This window comes from Hemicordylus capensis, chromosome 1 (assembly GCF_027244095.1).
Source record: "Hemicordylus capensis ecotype Gifberg chromosome 1, rHemCap1.1.pri, whole genome shotgun sequence".
NCBI classification, from domain to species: Eukaryota; Metazoa; Chordata; class Lepidosauria; order Squamata; family Cordylidae; genus Hemicordylus; species Hemicordylus capensis.
The window spans coordinates 458,301,263-458,314,570 of NC_069657.1; the positions used below are offsets into that span (position 1 = coordinate 458,301,263).

The 13,308-nt window shown below is 65.7% G+C and overlaps 1 protein-coding gene across 2 annotated transcripts in view; it reads right to left on the reverse strand.

Moving 5' to 3' along the window:
* Window positions 1–13,081, reverse strand: part of SLC5A6 (solute carrier family 5 member 6) — a 45,472-nt gene extending 32,391 nt beyond the window's left edge. The window contains exons 1-12 of one of the 2 annotated variants that reach the window (XM_053251000.1): window positions 12,815–13,081; window positions 11,869–11,971; window positions 5,278–5,820; window positions 3,890–3,955; window positions 2,878–2,929; window positions 2,406–2,473; window positions 1,718–1,872; window positions 1,435–1,575; window positions 1,147–1,276; window positions 418–506; window positions 213–325; window positions 1–38 (exon numbers count right to left, since the gene is read on the reverse strand). The exon at window positions 1–38 is cut by the window's left edge and continues 30 nt beyond it. In XM_053251000.1, the coding sequence (XP_053106975.1) occupies window positions 1–38; window positions 213–325; window positions 418–506; window positions 1,147–1,276; window positions 1,435–1,575; window positions 1,718–1,872; window positions 2,406–2,473; window positions 2,878–2,929; window positions 3,890–3,955; window positions 5,278–5,607 (1,182 nt within the window). In that variant the 5' untranslated portion in view covers window positions 5,608–5,820; window positions 11,869–11,971; window positions 12,815–13,081. The remainder of the gene's footprint in view (window positions 39–212; window positions 326–417; window positions 507–1,146; window positions 1,277–1,434; window positions 1,576–1,717; window positions 1,873–2,405; window positions 2,474–2,877; window positions 2,930–3,889; window positions 3,956–5,277; window positions 5,821–11,868; window positions 11,972–12,814) is intronic. The other variant, XM_053250993.1, reaches the window with a different exon arrangement.
* Between the last annotated feature and the right edge of the window lie 227 nt (window positions 13,082–13,308).

A 13,308-nucleotide genomic window follows, 5' to 3' on the forward strand; every position in this document is an offset into this window, starting at 1 on the left:
ATAGGCCATCCCCAGGCAGACCAGTCCGTAGCCCAGAGCTGAGGAGAGAGAGGCGGGGGGGGGGTGCCGGGGGCAGAGTGAGCCGGGGCCGCGGGGAGGGGCTGGGAAGGGGAGAGGCATCCCTGTTGTGGGGCGGGATCTGGGGCCGAGCTGGGCAACAGAGGCTGCGCTGGGCCGGGCTCTTCCCTCCAGCCCCCCAAGAGGCAACTCACCGAGCAACTTGGAGTAGAGGGTGGCGCGCCCCTCGGGGATGCTGCCCACGTAGGGGCGGATCAGGTCCTCCATCGTCACCGTGGCCAGCGAGTTGAAAGCAGAGGAGATCGTGCTGCCAGGGAGAAGGGCGTGAGCTCAGGACGCCCCCTCCAGCCTCCAGCCCCCAGCACCCCCCCGGCGGGACCAGAGGGCCGGGGAACTCACCTGAGCGAGCCGCTGAAGAGGCAAGCCACAAAGAGGCCCGGGAGGCCCGGCACATCCTGCAGGACGTCCATCACAAAGTAGAGAACCATCTGCGGGGAGAGGAGCGTCAGAAGGGGGCCTCTGCCCAGGGGGCATCCAGAGCCGAGTTCCAGGCGCAGGGGGGCCACGGGGGCGGGAAAGAGGGCAGGCCTCCCTCTCCCGCCTGGGGGCTTCCCCGAGGCATCTGGTGGGACACAGGAGGCTGCACTGGGGGGGCCTTCTTGGGCTGACCCAGCAGCAGCAGCAGCAGCAGGGCTGTTCTTCCCACCTTTACAGCCACCTGCCCCTCAGCCCTCGCTTGTGGGCAAGAGAGGCCGGTGAGGAGCTGGCGGCAGAGGTCTGCGCCCCATGCCGACTGAGAGGGGTGCTGGGCTGGGGGGAGCCAGCAGGACTGGCCCCCTGAGCTCAGCAGGGTCCACCCTGGTTGCATTTGAAGTGTGAGCAGCACTGGAGGAGATCCCCCCCGCCCCCCGCTTGGGGTATGGAGCTGCTCTGGGAGGAGCAGGAGAGGCCCCCAGCCCCCTCCCTGGCGGCAGCAGCATCTCCAACGAGAGAGGGCTGGGAGAGACGCCTGCCCACAACCCTGGAGAAGCCGCTGCCAGTCTGGGTAGACGATCCTGAGCGCAATGGACCCAGGGTCGGACTCCGTTCCTCAGCCTGCAAGAGAGCAGAAGCTGCCGCCGGGCCCACCTGATCGGGCGAGGCGCTCCTCTGCTCCTGGCTCAAGGGCCGCTGCTGGTAGTAGGCAAACATCACCAGGCCGGTGAGGCAGCTGAGGCACAGCACGATCTGCTGGCAGGGGAAGACCGCGTAGCAGGAGCTGGAGGGGGCCAGGAGAGGCCGTCAGGGGTCTCCAGCGGCCGCCCGAGCCCTGCCCAGGAGGGGTGCGGAGAGAGAGCCCAGCATGGTGTCTGGCGGCCCCCGCTCAGCGCCCCCCCCGCCCCGCCCCGCCCCGCCCCACCCAGTGCCGACACTCACAGCACAGCTTGCCGCTCCGAGCGGGAGCTCAGGTAGCGCTGGACCTGGGCCTGGTTGACCCCGTAGAGAGAGAGCATCATGAAGACGCCCCCAAAGGCCAGCGTCCAGAAGGTGTGGCGTTCGTAGGGATCGGGGTCCAGGCTGCCGGGGAGGAAGAGGAGGAGGCGGCTCAGGGTCTGGGGGGCAAGACTCCCCCCGCCCCCTGCCCGGAGGTCACTGGCCCTGGGCCAAGCCCCAGGATGCTCCCGGAGAGGGCAGGCAGGGAGCCCCACTGCGGACTTACTCAATGCCCGACACCTTGCCGTGTTGGGCCGCCAGCTGCCAGACGCGCTGCATGCCGCCCACCTGGATGGTGCCCACCACGATCACGGCCACCTGCCCCGCAAACATGACAAACGTCTGGAACACGTCAGTCCAGATCACGGCTTTGAGGCCGCCCTGCAAGGAGGAGGAGGAGGGGGCACCGCTTACGGGGGGAAGGAGTGGAGCCCGCGGGGAGCAACATCGAGGGCTGACAGCAGCGCCCAGGCTGGACACTGCACAGCACCGAACCAGGAGTGGCTGGTCCTAGGAGGCCGGGCCGGGGGGGGGGGGCAGTGCCAGCCAAGGAGGCAGCTCAAGCAGCCCGTCTCTCTCGCCCCGCCTGAGAGCCATGCTGCCTGCAGGCTGGCCACTTGTCAGGTAGAGCTGCACGGTTAACTGCACAGCTCTACCTGACCAACAGCGGCCAACATGCAGGGAGTGCGGCTCTCAGGCAGGGAGGGGGAGGGAGAGGAGCCCCCCAAGCTGCTGGCGGGAAGCAGAGGCACCTGCACCTCTCGTGGCGCCCCCCCCACCCCCCCGGCTCCTGAGGAGCCGCTGCTACTGCACTGAGCCCCAAGGAGGACTCCAGCAGCCGGGGGGGGGAGCAGCAGAGCCGTCTCCCGCAGAGCCCCCCCCCCCGCCCACCCCTTGTGGGGTCAAGCACTCACCAGAGTGGTGTAGAGGGTGCAGACCAGGCCGATGGTCAGCACTGACACCCAGAGGTCAAAGTGGGTCACTGCAACCAAGAAAGACACTTCAGGGAGGGGCCGGTTGCGGAGCAGGAAAAGAAAAGGCCAAGGGGGCAGGGTGGGGGGAGTCCTGGCGCCCCAGAGCCCTGAGGGGTTGGCCAGGGGGGCCGCCTCCCGCCCAGGAGGAGAGGATGCCCTTCAGCATCTCCCCATATCACAGAGGTGCTTCCCCTCCTCTGGGAAACAGACCAGCGGGGATTCGAACCGGCCACCAAGCTGTTTCCCCGCTGCGCAGGCAGACCCCCCTGGCCCTGACCCTGACCCCCCTGGCTCCAGAGGCTCCCGGCACCTTCCCCAAGCCAACAGCAGGGCCTCCCCAGAGCAGCCACCCCCCCCCCCCGCCCTCCCTCCTGCAACCCCGCCTCCCCCCCCCCGGGGCCCTCCGACTGACCTGCGTTGAGGGCCAGGGCTGGGGCATAGAGGACAACCCCCATGTACACCACCTGTGGGGAGAAAGGCAGCCCCGTGTTGCTGGAGGCCCACGCTGGGCCCTGAGAGCCAGTGGGGCAGAGGGAGCGGGGGAGCCGGGGCCAAGTCCTTCTCGCCCCGCTCAGCCCCCAAGAGGGGCAACGGCCCCGAGAAGCCAAGCCACGGGCCAGGGCCCAGCCCGGCAGCCGCCCCTCGATCAGTAGCAGCTGGTCCTGTCGAGCCGGGCGGGGGGGCACCCAAGGAGGCAGGCGGGGCTGCTCCTCTCTCCCCCAGGCTGCCCGCAGGCTGGCCATCCAGCAGGTAGAGCAGTGCAGCCGGGCCTGCCTCCTTTGCCGCCCCCCCCCGGCCCAGCTCCTTCCATCTGGGGCCTCCTCCCTGGCCCCACTTGGGGGGGGGGGCACCAGGGTGTCTCCACCTGCCTTCAAGCCACATCCCACTGGAACCCAGCACCAGTGTCGCCTCTCACAGGGATGCCCAGAGGTGGCTGACTACAACTCCCAGAATCCCCAGCGGCAACGGCATTTGGTTGGGGGATTCTGGGAGTTGCAGTCCCTAACATCTGGGCGTCCCTGTGAGAGGCAACACGGCCCAGCAGCTGGAGGGAGGGGAGGGGAGGGGAGGGGAGGGGAGGGGAGGCTGCTGTGCCGGGGAAAGGGCAGGCGGAGAAGCAAGGGGGAGGATGGCGATTGTTATGGCCGGGGGGGGCGGGGGGGGCTCTGTGTTCCAGGCGGCAGGGCGGGCAGCCTGAGCGCAGCAGGGCCTGGGACGGGGGAGCCGCGATCCCCACTGACAGGGCAAGTGGGGGGAGCCAGGAAAGACCCCCAGAACTGGAGAGGCGGAAACGTGACCACGGGAAGCTTGAAGCAGACGTGGCCACAGAGAGCGTGCAGAGGCCGGCGGGGGTTGGGAAGGGAGCCCCCCTGTCCCCCCCCGAAATCAGGAAGGGAGGGGGGAGGGGGAGCTCCTGGACTCACCATCTGGAAGATGAAGGTTGCTGTCCCACAGATCCTCACGACCTTGTTGAAACGCAGCTCCAGGTACTGGGAAGATGAGGGTTGTGGAAAGGTTATGGGGATGGAGCCCCCCCTGACGACTGCGCAGCCACTGCTCCCTCCCTCCCTCCCCCCCCCCCCGCAACCATCACACACTCAGACACCCCAAAGGCTGGTTTTGACTTGGCAGAGGGGGTGGGGCTGCAGCTGCGTGGCAGAGCCCCCCCTCCCACCGCAATAGCCCAAGGAAGGCCCCACGTTGAATTCCCAGCAGCATCTCCAGGCGGGGCTGGGAAAGACCCTTCTCTGCCGGAAACTCCTCTGCCAGACTGGAGGCTGCTGCCCGTCTGTGCAGGCAAGACTGAGCGAGACAGACCAAGGGCCTGACTCCGCAGGAGGCAGCTTTCGAATAAAAACAGCTGCTCTTTCCATCCAGGGCGCTAAGCCACATCACACCTCCAGGATTAAGTCCCAGTGCCAAACCACAGTTCTTCACTTCCCTGCCTAACAAACATGCTGCTGGGCACATGTCATCGCAGCCGGGACCACTGCCGGGCTGTGCCCCCCCCCCGACTGAGCCCCCAGACCCCCAACTCCGGCTGCATGCGGGTGTGCAATAGACTGGGGGGCCTCAGAAAGACCCCTCCCCTGGCCCTTGCCTAAGGAGCCCGCCTGCTTCCCCGGGCCAGAGAGGACCAGCGATGCCCCAGGGCCATCTTGGAGCAACACTGCCACACGCCCAGGGGCAGAGCAAAGGGGGCCCGCGAGGCGCGCAGGATGAGACCCACCTGCTCCCAGGAAATCTGGGGTCAACAAAAGGGAGCACCTTCCCCCCCAGCCCATAACCAACCCATGGAATTCTGTCCACTGGCTTGGATGGCTTGAAAAGGGGCTTGGACACATTTGTGGAGGGCGGGGCTATCCAGGGCTACTAGTCTGCTGGCTGTGGGCCACCTCCGGCCTCCGAGCACCAGTGGCAGGGGAGCCACAGCAGCAGCGGGAGAGGGGGCAACAAGCCCTCACATCTGGCGGGCCACTGTGGGAAAGAGGATGCTGGACTAGGGGGGCCTGATCCAGCAGGGCTCTTCCTATGCTCTCGAAGCCGCGGAGGCAGGGGGCTGGGATGCCAGGGGAGGGGAGGGGAGGGGAGGGGAGGGGGGCGGCCACCCAGCCAGCCTTTCACCCTCCCTGCCTGGGGGGCATTTCATCAGCACGGGGCCAGGGACGTGGGCTAAGGCAAGGGACCGAGGCTGGCCCGTCGGAGGGGGCGAGGTTGTAGCGGCTGGTCCAATGCTGCCCCCCCGCACTCCCCTCAGGAGACTGTGGTGCAGACGTCTCCCGGCCCCCGCCGGCCCCCAGGGGCCACTCACCTCGTAGGTGCTGGTCAAGCGCAGGCGGTAGAAGATGGGGATGAAGACGTGGGCCGGGATGAGGAGCCCCAGGAAGTAGGAGCAGCCCAGGAACCAGTACTCGGTCCCGAAGCGGAAGATCTCGGAGGGGACGCCCAGGATGGCCACGGCCGACTGGAAGGTGGCCAGCAGCGAGAGGGCCACCGGCAGGAAGCTCATGCTCCGGTTGGCCAGCAGGAACTCCTGGACGGTGCGCTGCTTCCCGCCGCTGAGCGCATAGTACAAGCCGATGCCCAACGAGAACACCAGCAGCAGCACGAAGATGGCGTAGTCGGCCGCCCCAAACTTCATGGCCGGCACCGCACAGCCGCCTCCGCCGCCGCCGCCGCCTGGGAGCCCTCGGGGCGTCTGGCCGCCCGGTCACCGGCTGGACCCCATCAGGGGCTCAGCAGGGCAGTCCCCATGCAGGGCTCCGCTGACCTGTGCTGTGCTGCAGCCGCCCGGCCGCTCCTGCCCAAGCCAGCACAGGCTCATCACCCCACAGCCAGGCGCAGGGCAGCCCACCTAGGGGAGAGAGAGGGAGAGGGAGAGGAAGGAGGGCCGGTGAGCGGCCGGCCAGGCAGAGGGATGAGGGCTGCTGCTGTGGCTCCACGCTGCCGCCGCCTCCTCCTCCTCCTCGGCTAATCTCCCGGCCTCAAGGCCTGGGCGCCAGGAGTCTTATTGACCCAGCAAGGGCTGGCGGCGCCCCAAGTGGGCCGGGTGCCGCTGGCAAGTGGCTGTAACCCCTTCCGGCCCAGCGCGGCCCTCCGCCCCCACCCACCAGGAGACGGGCCCAGGCACACAGGCAGGGCCGCCAGGCCAAGGGAGCAGCCGCCCAGCCCCGGCTCAGCCCCGTTGCTGCCGCCGCCACCGCCAGCACACACACACGCGGGAGGGGCGGCCAGCCAGGGCCACGGAGGGAGGGAGGGAGGGAGGGAGGGAGGGAGGCCTGCTGCTCACACAGCCGGGCACGTGGCTGGCCTCGATGCCACTGTGTGGCCTGCAAGTGTGGTGGGCTCGGGGGAGGGACGCGTGGCCACCCCAAAGATCGCGCCCTGCAGGGGGAGCCCTTCCGCCCCGGCCCCTCCGGGAACTCCTGCCCCCCGCCCCCCCGCCCCCCCGCCCCCCGAGATGGAGGCTTTGGCTTGGGAGCGGGAAGGCGGTTCCGGTCCGGCTTCGGCCAAGGGAAGGCGAGGAGTTGGGAAAACACAGGAGACAAGCCGGCCATTGAGGGGCAGCCAGGAAGGAAGGAAGGCAGCGCCTGGCCTCTCCCGCTGACGGCTCCGGCAACCCAGGACCCTGCTGGGGCCGGGGCCATGTTCCGGGCAGCGGGGGGGGGGGGTCAGCCAAGGGACGGGCCACGCCCAGCGGGACTCCCCAGGTGGGGGCCCTGAGGCGGGAGACGCCCCGCTCCGGCCCGGCCCCTGTGGAAGTGCAGTGGGGGGGCGGAGAGGGGCTTTGCAGGGATGTGGGGAGGGAAGGGGGGCTGCAAATCCCTCTCAGAGGCCCCTCTCGGGGGGGGGGGAGTTCACAGAATGGAACCGCCAGACCAGCAGGAAAGGGGGCCGGCTCAGGCTGAGCCCCCAGAAAGGGCGACTCCGTGCAGAGGGCAGGGCTGGGGGGCTGGGAGTCCCTGCCCAAGACCCCACCTGTGCCCACACAGCCAGTTGGGGGGGCCCAGCACAAAGCAGAGGGGGGACTGCTGCAGAGCCCACCCCTCCGCAGCTCCCCACTGGGGGCACCTTCTGCCTCCCCCCAGCCCCAGGCAAGGTCTCGGGGGGGGGAGGGCTGGCAGCCCCGGAGGCGCCTGGGCCTGGCCGGGAGGTCTCCCAGCCTCCACTGACGGGCCCTTCCGGAGGGCAAAGGCAAGGAGACCTTCCCAGCACCCCCCCTGCTCCCCCCCCCCCACACAGCCCACCGGCAAGGCCCAACAACCTCTGCACTGCCCCACTCAGGAAGCACCGGAGCCCGCCAGGAAAGCCAAGCCCACAGGCATCCCCACAGAAAGGGGGCACGAGGCGGGGAGCCCTGCAGCCGCGAGCCAGGGGGCACCAAAGCAGGCAGCTCAGGCTGCTTCTCTTTCCCCCGCCCGAGAGCCACACTGCCTGCAGGCGGGCCATTCACCAGGTAGAGCTACCTGCAGGCAGGGCGGCTCGCCTCTCAGGCAGCGGAGAGCAGGACCGCTACTGGGGGAGGCATCGGCTGCTTGGCCCGCCGGCCCCTTGCCAGCCCCCCCCAACCGAGGCCTCTGCCCTCGCCTCGCCAGGTGTGCCAAGGGGCCCAAGGCTTGGTGGGCTCCGCGATTCCCGCTGCAATCCGGACGGCGTCTCAGCTCACCCAAACCGGGCCGAGAGAGGAGCGGCTGAAGCGGGGGCACCACAGGGGGGGGGGCTGCTGCCAGACCCAGGAGCGCCGGCAAGCGCATAATTCCCAGGATCAAGGCACTGCCAGGCAGGCAGCAGCTTGCCCAGACTCGGGGGGGGGGGGGCGGGAGGGGAGGAGACAGGGCAGGAGGCCCAGCACCCCCACCCCGTCTCTCTCACCCACAGCCCACTGGGCCAAGGCAGGCCTCAGCCAGAGCGCCCCTCAGGCATTCCCCGCACTGACCCCCCAAAGAGAAAGGGGGCTGGGCCCCCCTGGAGCTGGCCCTGCTTTGCTCCCCTCCCTTGCTCAGGGGCCAGTCTCCAAGGGGTCGGGGAGAAAGAGAGGGGCTGGGCTGGGGGCTGCAGCAGCCGGGGGGCCTGCCCTTCACCTGCAGGGTGGGGGCTAGAGAGCGACTCTGGCCAGGCGGGGTTCCTCAGGCAGCGGACGCTCACGTCTTGCACGGGGGGGGGGTCCCTCCCCCCCCAGGCTGGCCTGCAGCCCCCTCTGCTGCTTGCCCTTCTCCAAGGACATGGGGGGAGGTTTTTGCCTGACAGCCAGAAGCAGCCAATGGGGCCGGTTAGCCTTGGGGGGCCGTGACTCAGGCAAGGCCAAAGAGGCCACCCAGCGTCACCGGCTGAGCCTTGGAGTGCAGGAGGCGGCTGCCGGCTGGGAAGGGTCACCACACGGGCAGGAAGTGGGGCGCAGGAGGAGGGAGGCAGGCAGGGTCTGGGGCAGGGGCAGGGGCCGCCATCACCCGGGAGGGGAATAAAGCAGATCTGGGTTTGGAGCTGCGGATACGAGAGCCGACACGACCCCCTTGAGGCCTTGGGGGGAGGGGGCCTGCTGCTCACACCCCTCCTGCTCCCAGCCAGGGCTTTGGCCAAGAGGGAGCCCCCCCCCGCCCCGCCCCCCGCCCCACTCCAGGCTCCCCTAGACATTTGCCAGCTTCTTCCAGGACCTGCTGCACTTGCCTGGGCTGCCCGGGGGCTCCCCCTCCCCACAGGGTGCAGAGGCAGCTCCCCACAAAGGAGGGCAGTGGGAGAGGAGGACACTCTGCACGCGCTCAGAGCACTCTCTCTCGTCCAGATGAAGTCCAGCTGAACCACAACGCAGTCAGGCAAAGGAGGGGAGGGGCTCTTCTGCGTCCCCTAGTCGTGGGACCTTGGCGAGGCGCTGCAGCCCTGAGCTGACCACCCCCAACGGGGCTGTCTGCAGGCCAACTCAGCCCCCCACTCTGGGGGTGGGATGAAAGGGAGTGAGTGTGTTTGCCATCGGCACGATGCCCTTCGTCCTGGGCCCCCAGGCTGGTGAGCAGCAAGGGGAAAGCAGTCCGCAGAAGATGCCAACACACACACACACACACACACACTACAAGGAGAGCAGGGGGCTGCTCGCCAACCAAAGGCCTGGATAAAAAGGGCAGTCCTCCAAAAGGCTGGGCGGGAGGGAGCCACGTGGATCTCATCGGAGACAGAGCAAGCCCTCGGAGGGGGCGGCCCCTGAGAAGGCCCCGTCCCACGTGCCTTCGGCCGGCCTTGGCATGCAGAGCGGCCTGGTGGGAGGGGTGGGTTCAGCTGGAAGCAGGCAGTCCTGATGGTACCTGGCACCCAAGTGGTTTAGGGCCTTAAGGGGAATCACCACCACCTTGGGATATACCTGGAAACAGGTTGGCAGCCGTGTTTCCAAGCGAAAAGGGTTGCCCCAAAGGGAGAGCTCTGAAATCGGCCGGCAGCGGTTCAGCATGGGAGCCAGCGGTGAGGTGCAGCTGCTCCAAAGCGGAGCGCAATCCGAGGCAGCATCCGCAGAGGCAGGGGGTCCTGCTCACGAGGAGCAACAGGAGGGCCCGGAGGCTGCTAACCGGGCCCTCAAGAGCAGCAGTGGGAGGGGCAGACAGGGCAGCCACCTTCCAATCCGAATGGCTGCTACACAGGACAAGCACGAACGCATCACCTGCGGCTCATGGCGGCAGCAGCGGCAGGACTAGAACCCGTGGGAGGGGATTTCCAGGAAGCAGATTCAGGCGAGAGGCTGGGAAGGAGTTCCTGAAGGAGAGCGGTCCGACAGTGAAACAGCCTCTGCCTTGCGCTGCGGCTGGAAGTCTTCCAAGAGCGGCTGGATGGGGCCATCGCTCAGGGATGCCGGAGCAGTTTCCTGCACCGTGCCGAGGGTTGGACCACAAGACCCGCAAGGTCCCTCCCAGCTCTACCCTGAGAACATCAGAACCTAAGAACAGCCTGGCTGCTGGATCAGGCCCAAGGAGGCCCAGCCACTCCAGCATCTGGTTTCACACAGTGGCCCACCAGCGGCCTCTGGGGAGCAGCCCACAGGCAAGAGCGGAGGGCAGGCCCCCTCTCCTGCTGCTGTGGCTCCCCTGCAACTGCTATTTAGAAGCATCCCGTCTCTGAGTCTGGAGGCGGCCAATAGCCATCAAGACTAGTAGCCGCTGATAGACCCGACTATAAATTGGTCTAAGCCCCTGTTAAAGCCATCTAAGCTGGTGGCCATCCCCACATCCCGTGGCAGAGAGTTCCATGGATTAATTAGGTGCTGTGTGAAAAAGTACTTCCTTTTGTCGGTCCTAAATTATCCTAAAATGTGATAGATAGATAGATAGATAGATAGATAGATAGATAGATAGATAGATAGATAGATTTCCTGGCATTTGGTTTTATAGGATGACTCCTATAATCACTCTCTCTAGTGCTGTGAGAGAGGTAGGAACATACCTAGGGATGTGACCGAATGTTTTCAGTGTCTCGGCAGAGAGGTGCTGCAACGATTCAGCCCGCCCCAGCCCAAAGATTTCAGCAGGGGGCAAGCAGCAGCTTCAGAAGGAGGCTCCCTGCTGCTCCTCTGCCTCCCCCAACCCAGCACTGTCCACTCTAGAAGGTCGAGCTGTGCGGCTGCTTCCGTGCTCCCAGCAGTGTGTGCTTGTCTTCACGCACACAGCGTCCACACATAACAGGGAAGCAGAGATGCAGCTGCGGAGCTGCCTGCCTGCCTTTAAAGCGACTGCTTCCCGCCACCCCATGGATACACGGAATGCTTTGAGCTCATCCCTAGAAAGGTCTCTGCCCGCCCTCTCCGCCCCATGCATAATTGTATACACTTTGATCATGTCTCCCCTTAGTTGCCCCTTTTCCAAGGTAAAGAGCCCCAGATGCTGTGGCCTGGCCTCATAAGAAAGGTGCTCCAGGCCCCTGATCATCTTGGTTGCCCTCCTCTGCACCTTCTCCAGTTCTACAATGTCCTCCTTAAGATACGGTGACCAGAATGGCACACAGTACTCCAAATGCGGCCACACCATAGATTGATATAGGGCAGTATGAGATTAGCAGTTTTATTTGCCACCCCCTTCCTAATGATCCCTAGCATGGAATTGGCCTCTTTCCCAGCAGCCGCACATTGAGTCGACACTTTCTACGTAAGTAAACCCTCCCGCCGCTCTTAAAGGTACCCCCACCCCGGTGCCGGACCGCAGTTGGCGGTTCCATGCACACCCCTACTGGCGGCCTCCTGAACTTGGTGGTACCTTTCCTCCTCCTCCTCGCTATACATTCCAATCGAGCTTCTATTATTGGGGTTTTAAATAAGTTCCCTGCTTTCTGGAATGATTAGACCCTCCTGACTTCCCCTTTCATCTTCCTTTTACCAGTCCCCTCCTTTTTCAGAAGGTTCCTCTTCTGAAGTGCAATGTAACCATGTTGGACAACTTCATGGAGGAGAGATCTATCAACGGCTACTAGTCGGAGGGCTACAGGCCACCTCCAGCCTCAAATGCAGGATGCCTCCGAGTACCAGTTGCAGGGGAGTAACAGCAGGAGGGAGGGCATGTCCTCAACTCCTGCCTGTGGCTTCCGGCAGCATCTGGTGGGCCACTGTGTGAAACAGGATGCTGGACTAGATGGGCCTTCTTGGGCCTGATCCAGCAGGGCTGCTCTTCTGTTCTTAGGTTTTCTAGCTTGTTAGATTCTATCTCTTCTTTAATATAAAAGTGTACTCCACCCAAAGTCTGCCTTTCCCTGTCCTTTCTGTAGCGTTTGTATCCAGGAATAACAGTGTCCCACTGGTTCTCATCATTCCACCCAGTTTCCGTTACACCCACTACAGCTATGTTTTCCCCTTAGCCACCAAGCGCTCCAGCTCGCCCCTCTTGGCTCGGAGGCTTCTGGCATTGGCATAGAAACACCTATTCGCCAAGTCTCTTACCTGGCGTCGGCGTTTGCTGTCTCACTTCCTGGCCTTTTTGACCAGCTGTCCTGTGTTTCCATCTGCTCTGCTCCTCTTTCTACTCTGTCCCCTTCCGGTTCATCTGAAATGTTTGCACCCTCACACCTTAGGGGTGTGAGGAAAGAGAGGGGACTTGCTTGCCAAAGCAGTTCCCACCCAGTTCCCTCCAGCCACCCCCCAGGCGTCATTTTAAAAGCAGCTCTGTGACCATTTTGATTCTGAGCGCCAGCCCAGCCGTCTGGGTCCACCTTTCGTACAGGGTCCAAGAGGAAAGAGCCCGGAGCTGATGCCCCAATTCTCTCTCAGAATCTCCCTCATGCACCATTTAGACCCCAGTGTGTAAACTGCAGGATTTCCCGTTTGCCAGCCTCGTAAACGGTGTAAGTCACACTCCTGGGAGTAGGGTGCCCCCTTTGCAGTACTGAGCGGTACTCAGCCTGCTCCGGTGGCGAGGTGGTTGGGCGAGGACTGGCAGCGAAAGCCGGGGTCAAACTCCACTCAGGGTGAGACTCCCTGGATGACCTTGCCCCAGTCTCACACCGTCAGGCCCATCTCCCTCACAAGGTTGTTGTGAGGAGACCCGGGAGGGAGGGAGCGGGAACAACAACGACAACTCTGTGCCTTTATAATGCGAGGCTGAAGTCCAACCAGTGCCGTGTCCTTCCACCTGTTGCATTACCGCCTGCTCAAGCCCCAGAAAGAGGCAGCAACGCAGCTCCTACGGAGAGGAGGAGCGACGGAGCGCTTGCTTCACACAGCGCCGAGGTCCCGCCCCACTCACACATGCGATGCACACGTGCATGTGCCCATCAGCCGCGGGGAGCACGTCTGGCCCTGGCCGGCTCGTTGGGGCCAAGACCGACCCCGAGCGCTGCGCTGCGCTGGCTGCGCTGCGCTCTCTCCCGCCGCTGGACCCGGGACTCACCGGTGGAGGCGGAGGGAGCCCGGCGTCCCCCGAGCACGTGCTGCTGCCGCCGCTGCTGCTACTGCCGCCTCCTCGCCGGCGGGGCAATCGGGGACTCTCCGCCCGGCGGCCGCTCACCAGGGAAGGCGGAGGGACAGCGGCGGACCCGGCCGCTCGCTCCGGAGACCCGCCGCCGCCGCCGGGCGCCCACGTGCTGCTGCTGCTGCGGCGGCTGCTGGGGCTGCGCTTGGCGAGCTGACATTCCCAAGGGCAGGCACCGCCCCCACTCGGCGCGCTCCGATGACGTCAGGAGCCGGGCAGGCCTGAGTCCGGGAGCCCTGTCAAGGCCGGGCAGCTGCCCTTCTCCATTGGCTGGTGGGCGGGCCTCGGCCCCGCTTCCCTGCCTCCGAGGAGCGCACGGCCCGGCCTGCCTTGGGCTCTTTCCCGCTGCTCTGCCTCCTCCTGTCGCGGCTCGTCTCGTGCTCTGAGAGTTCGCGGGGTGGTTCTCTGTTGCA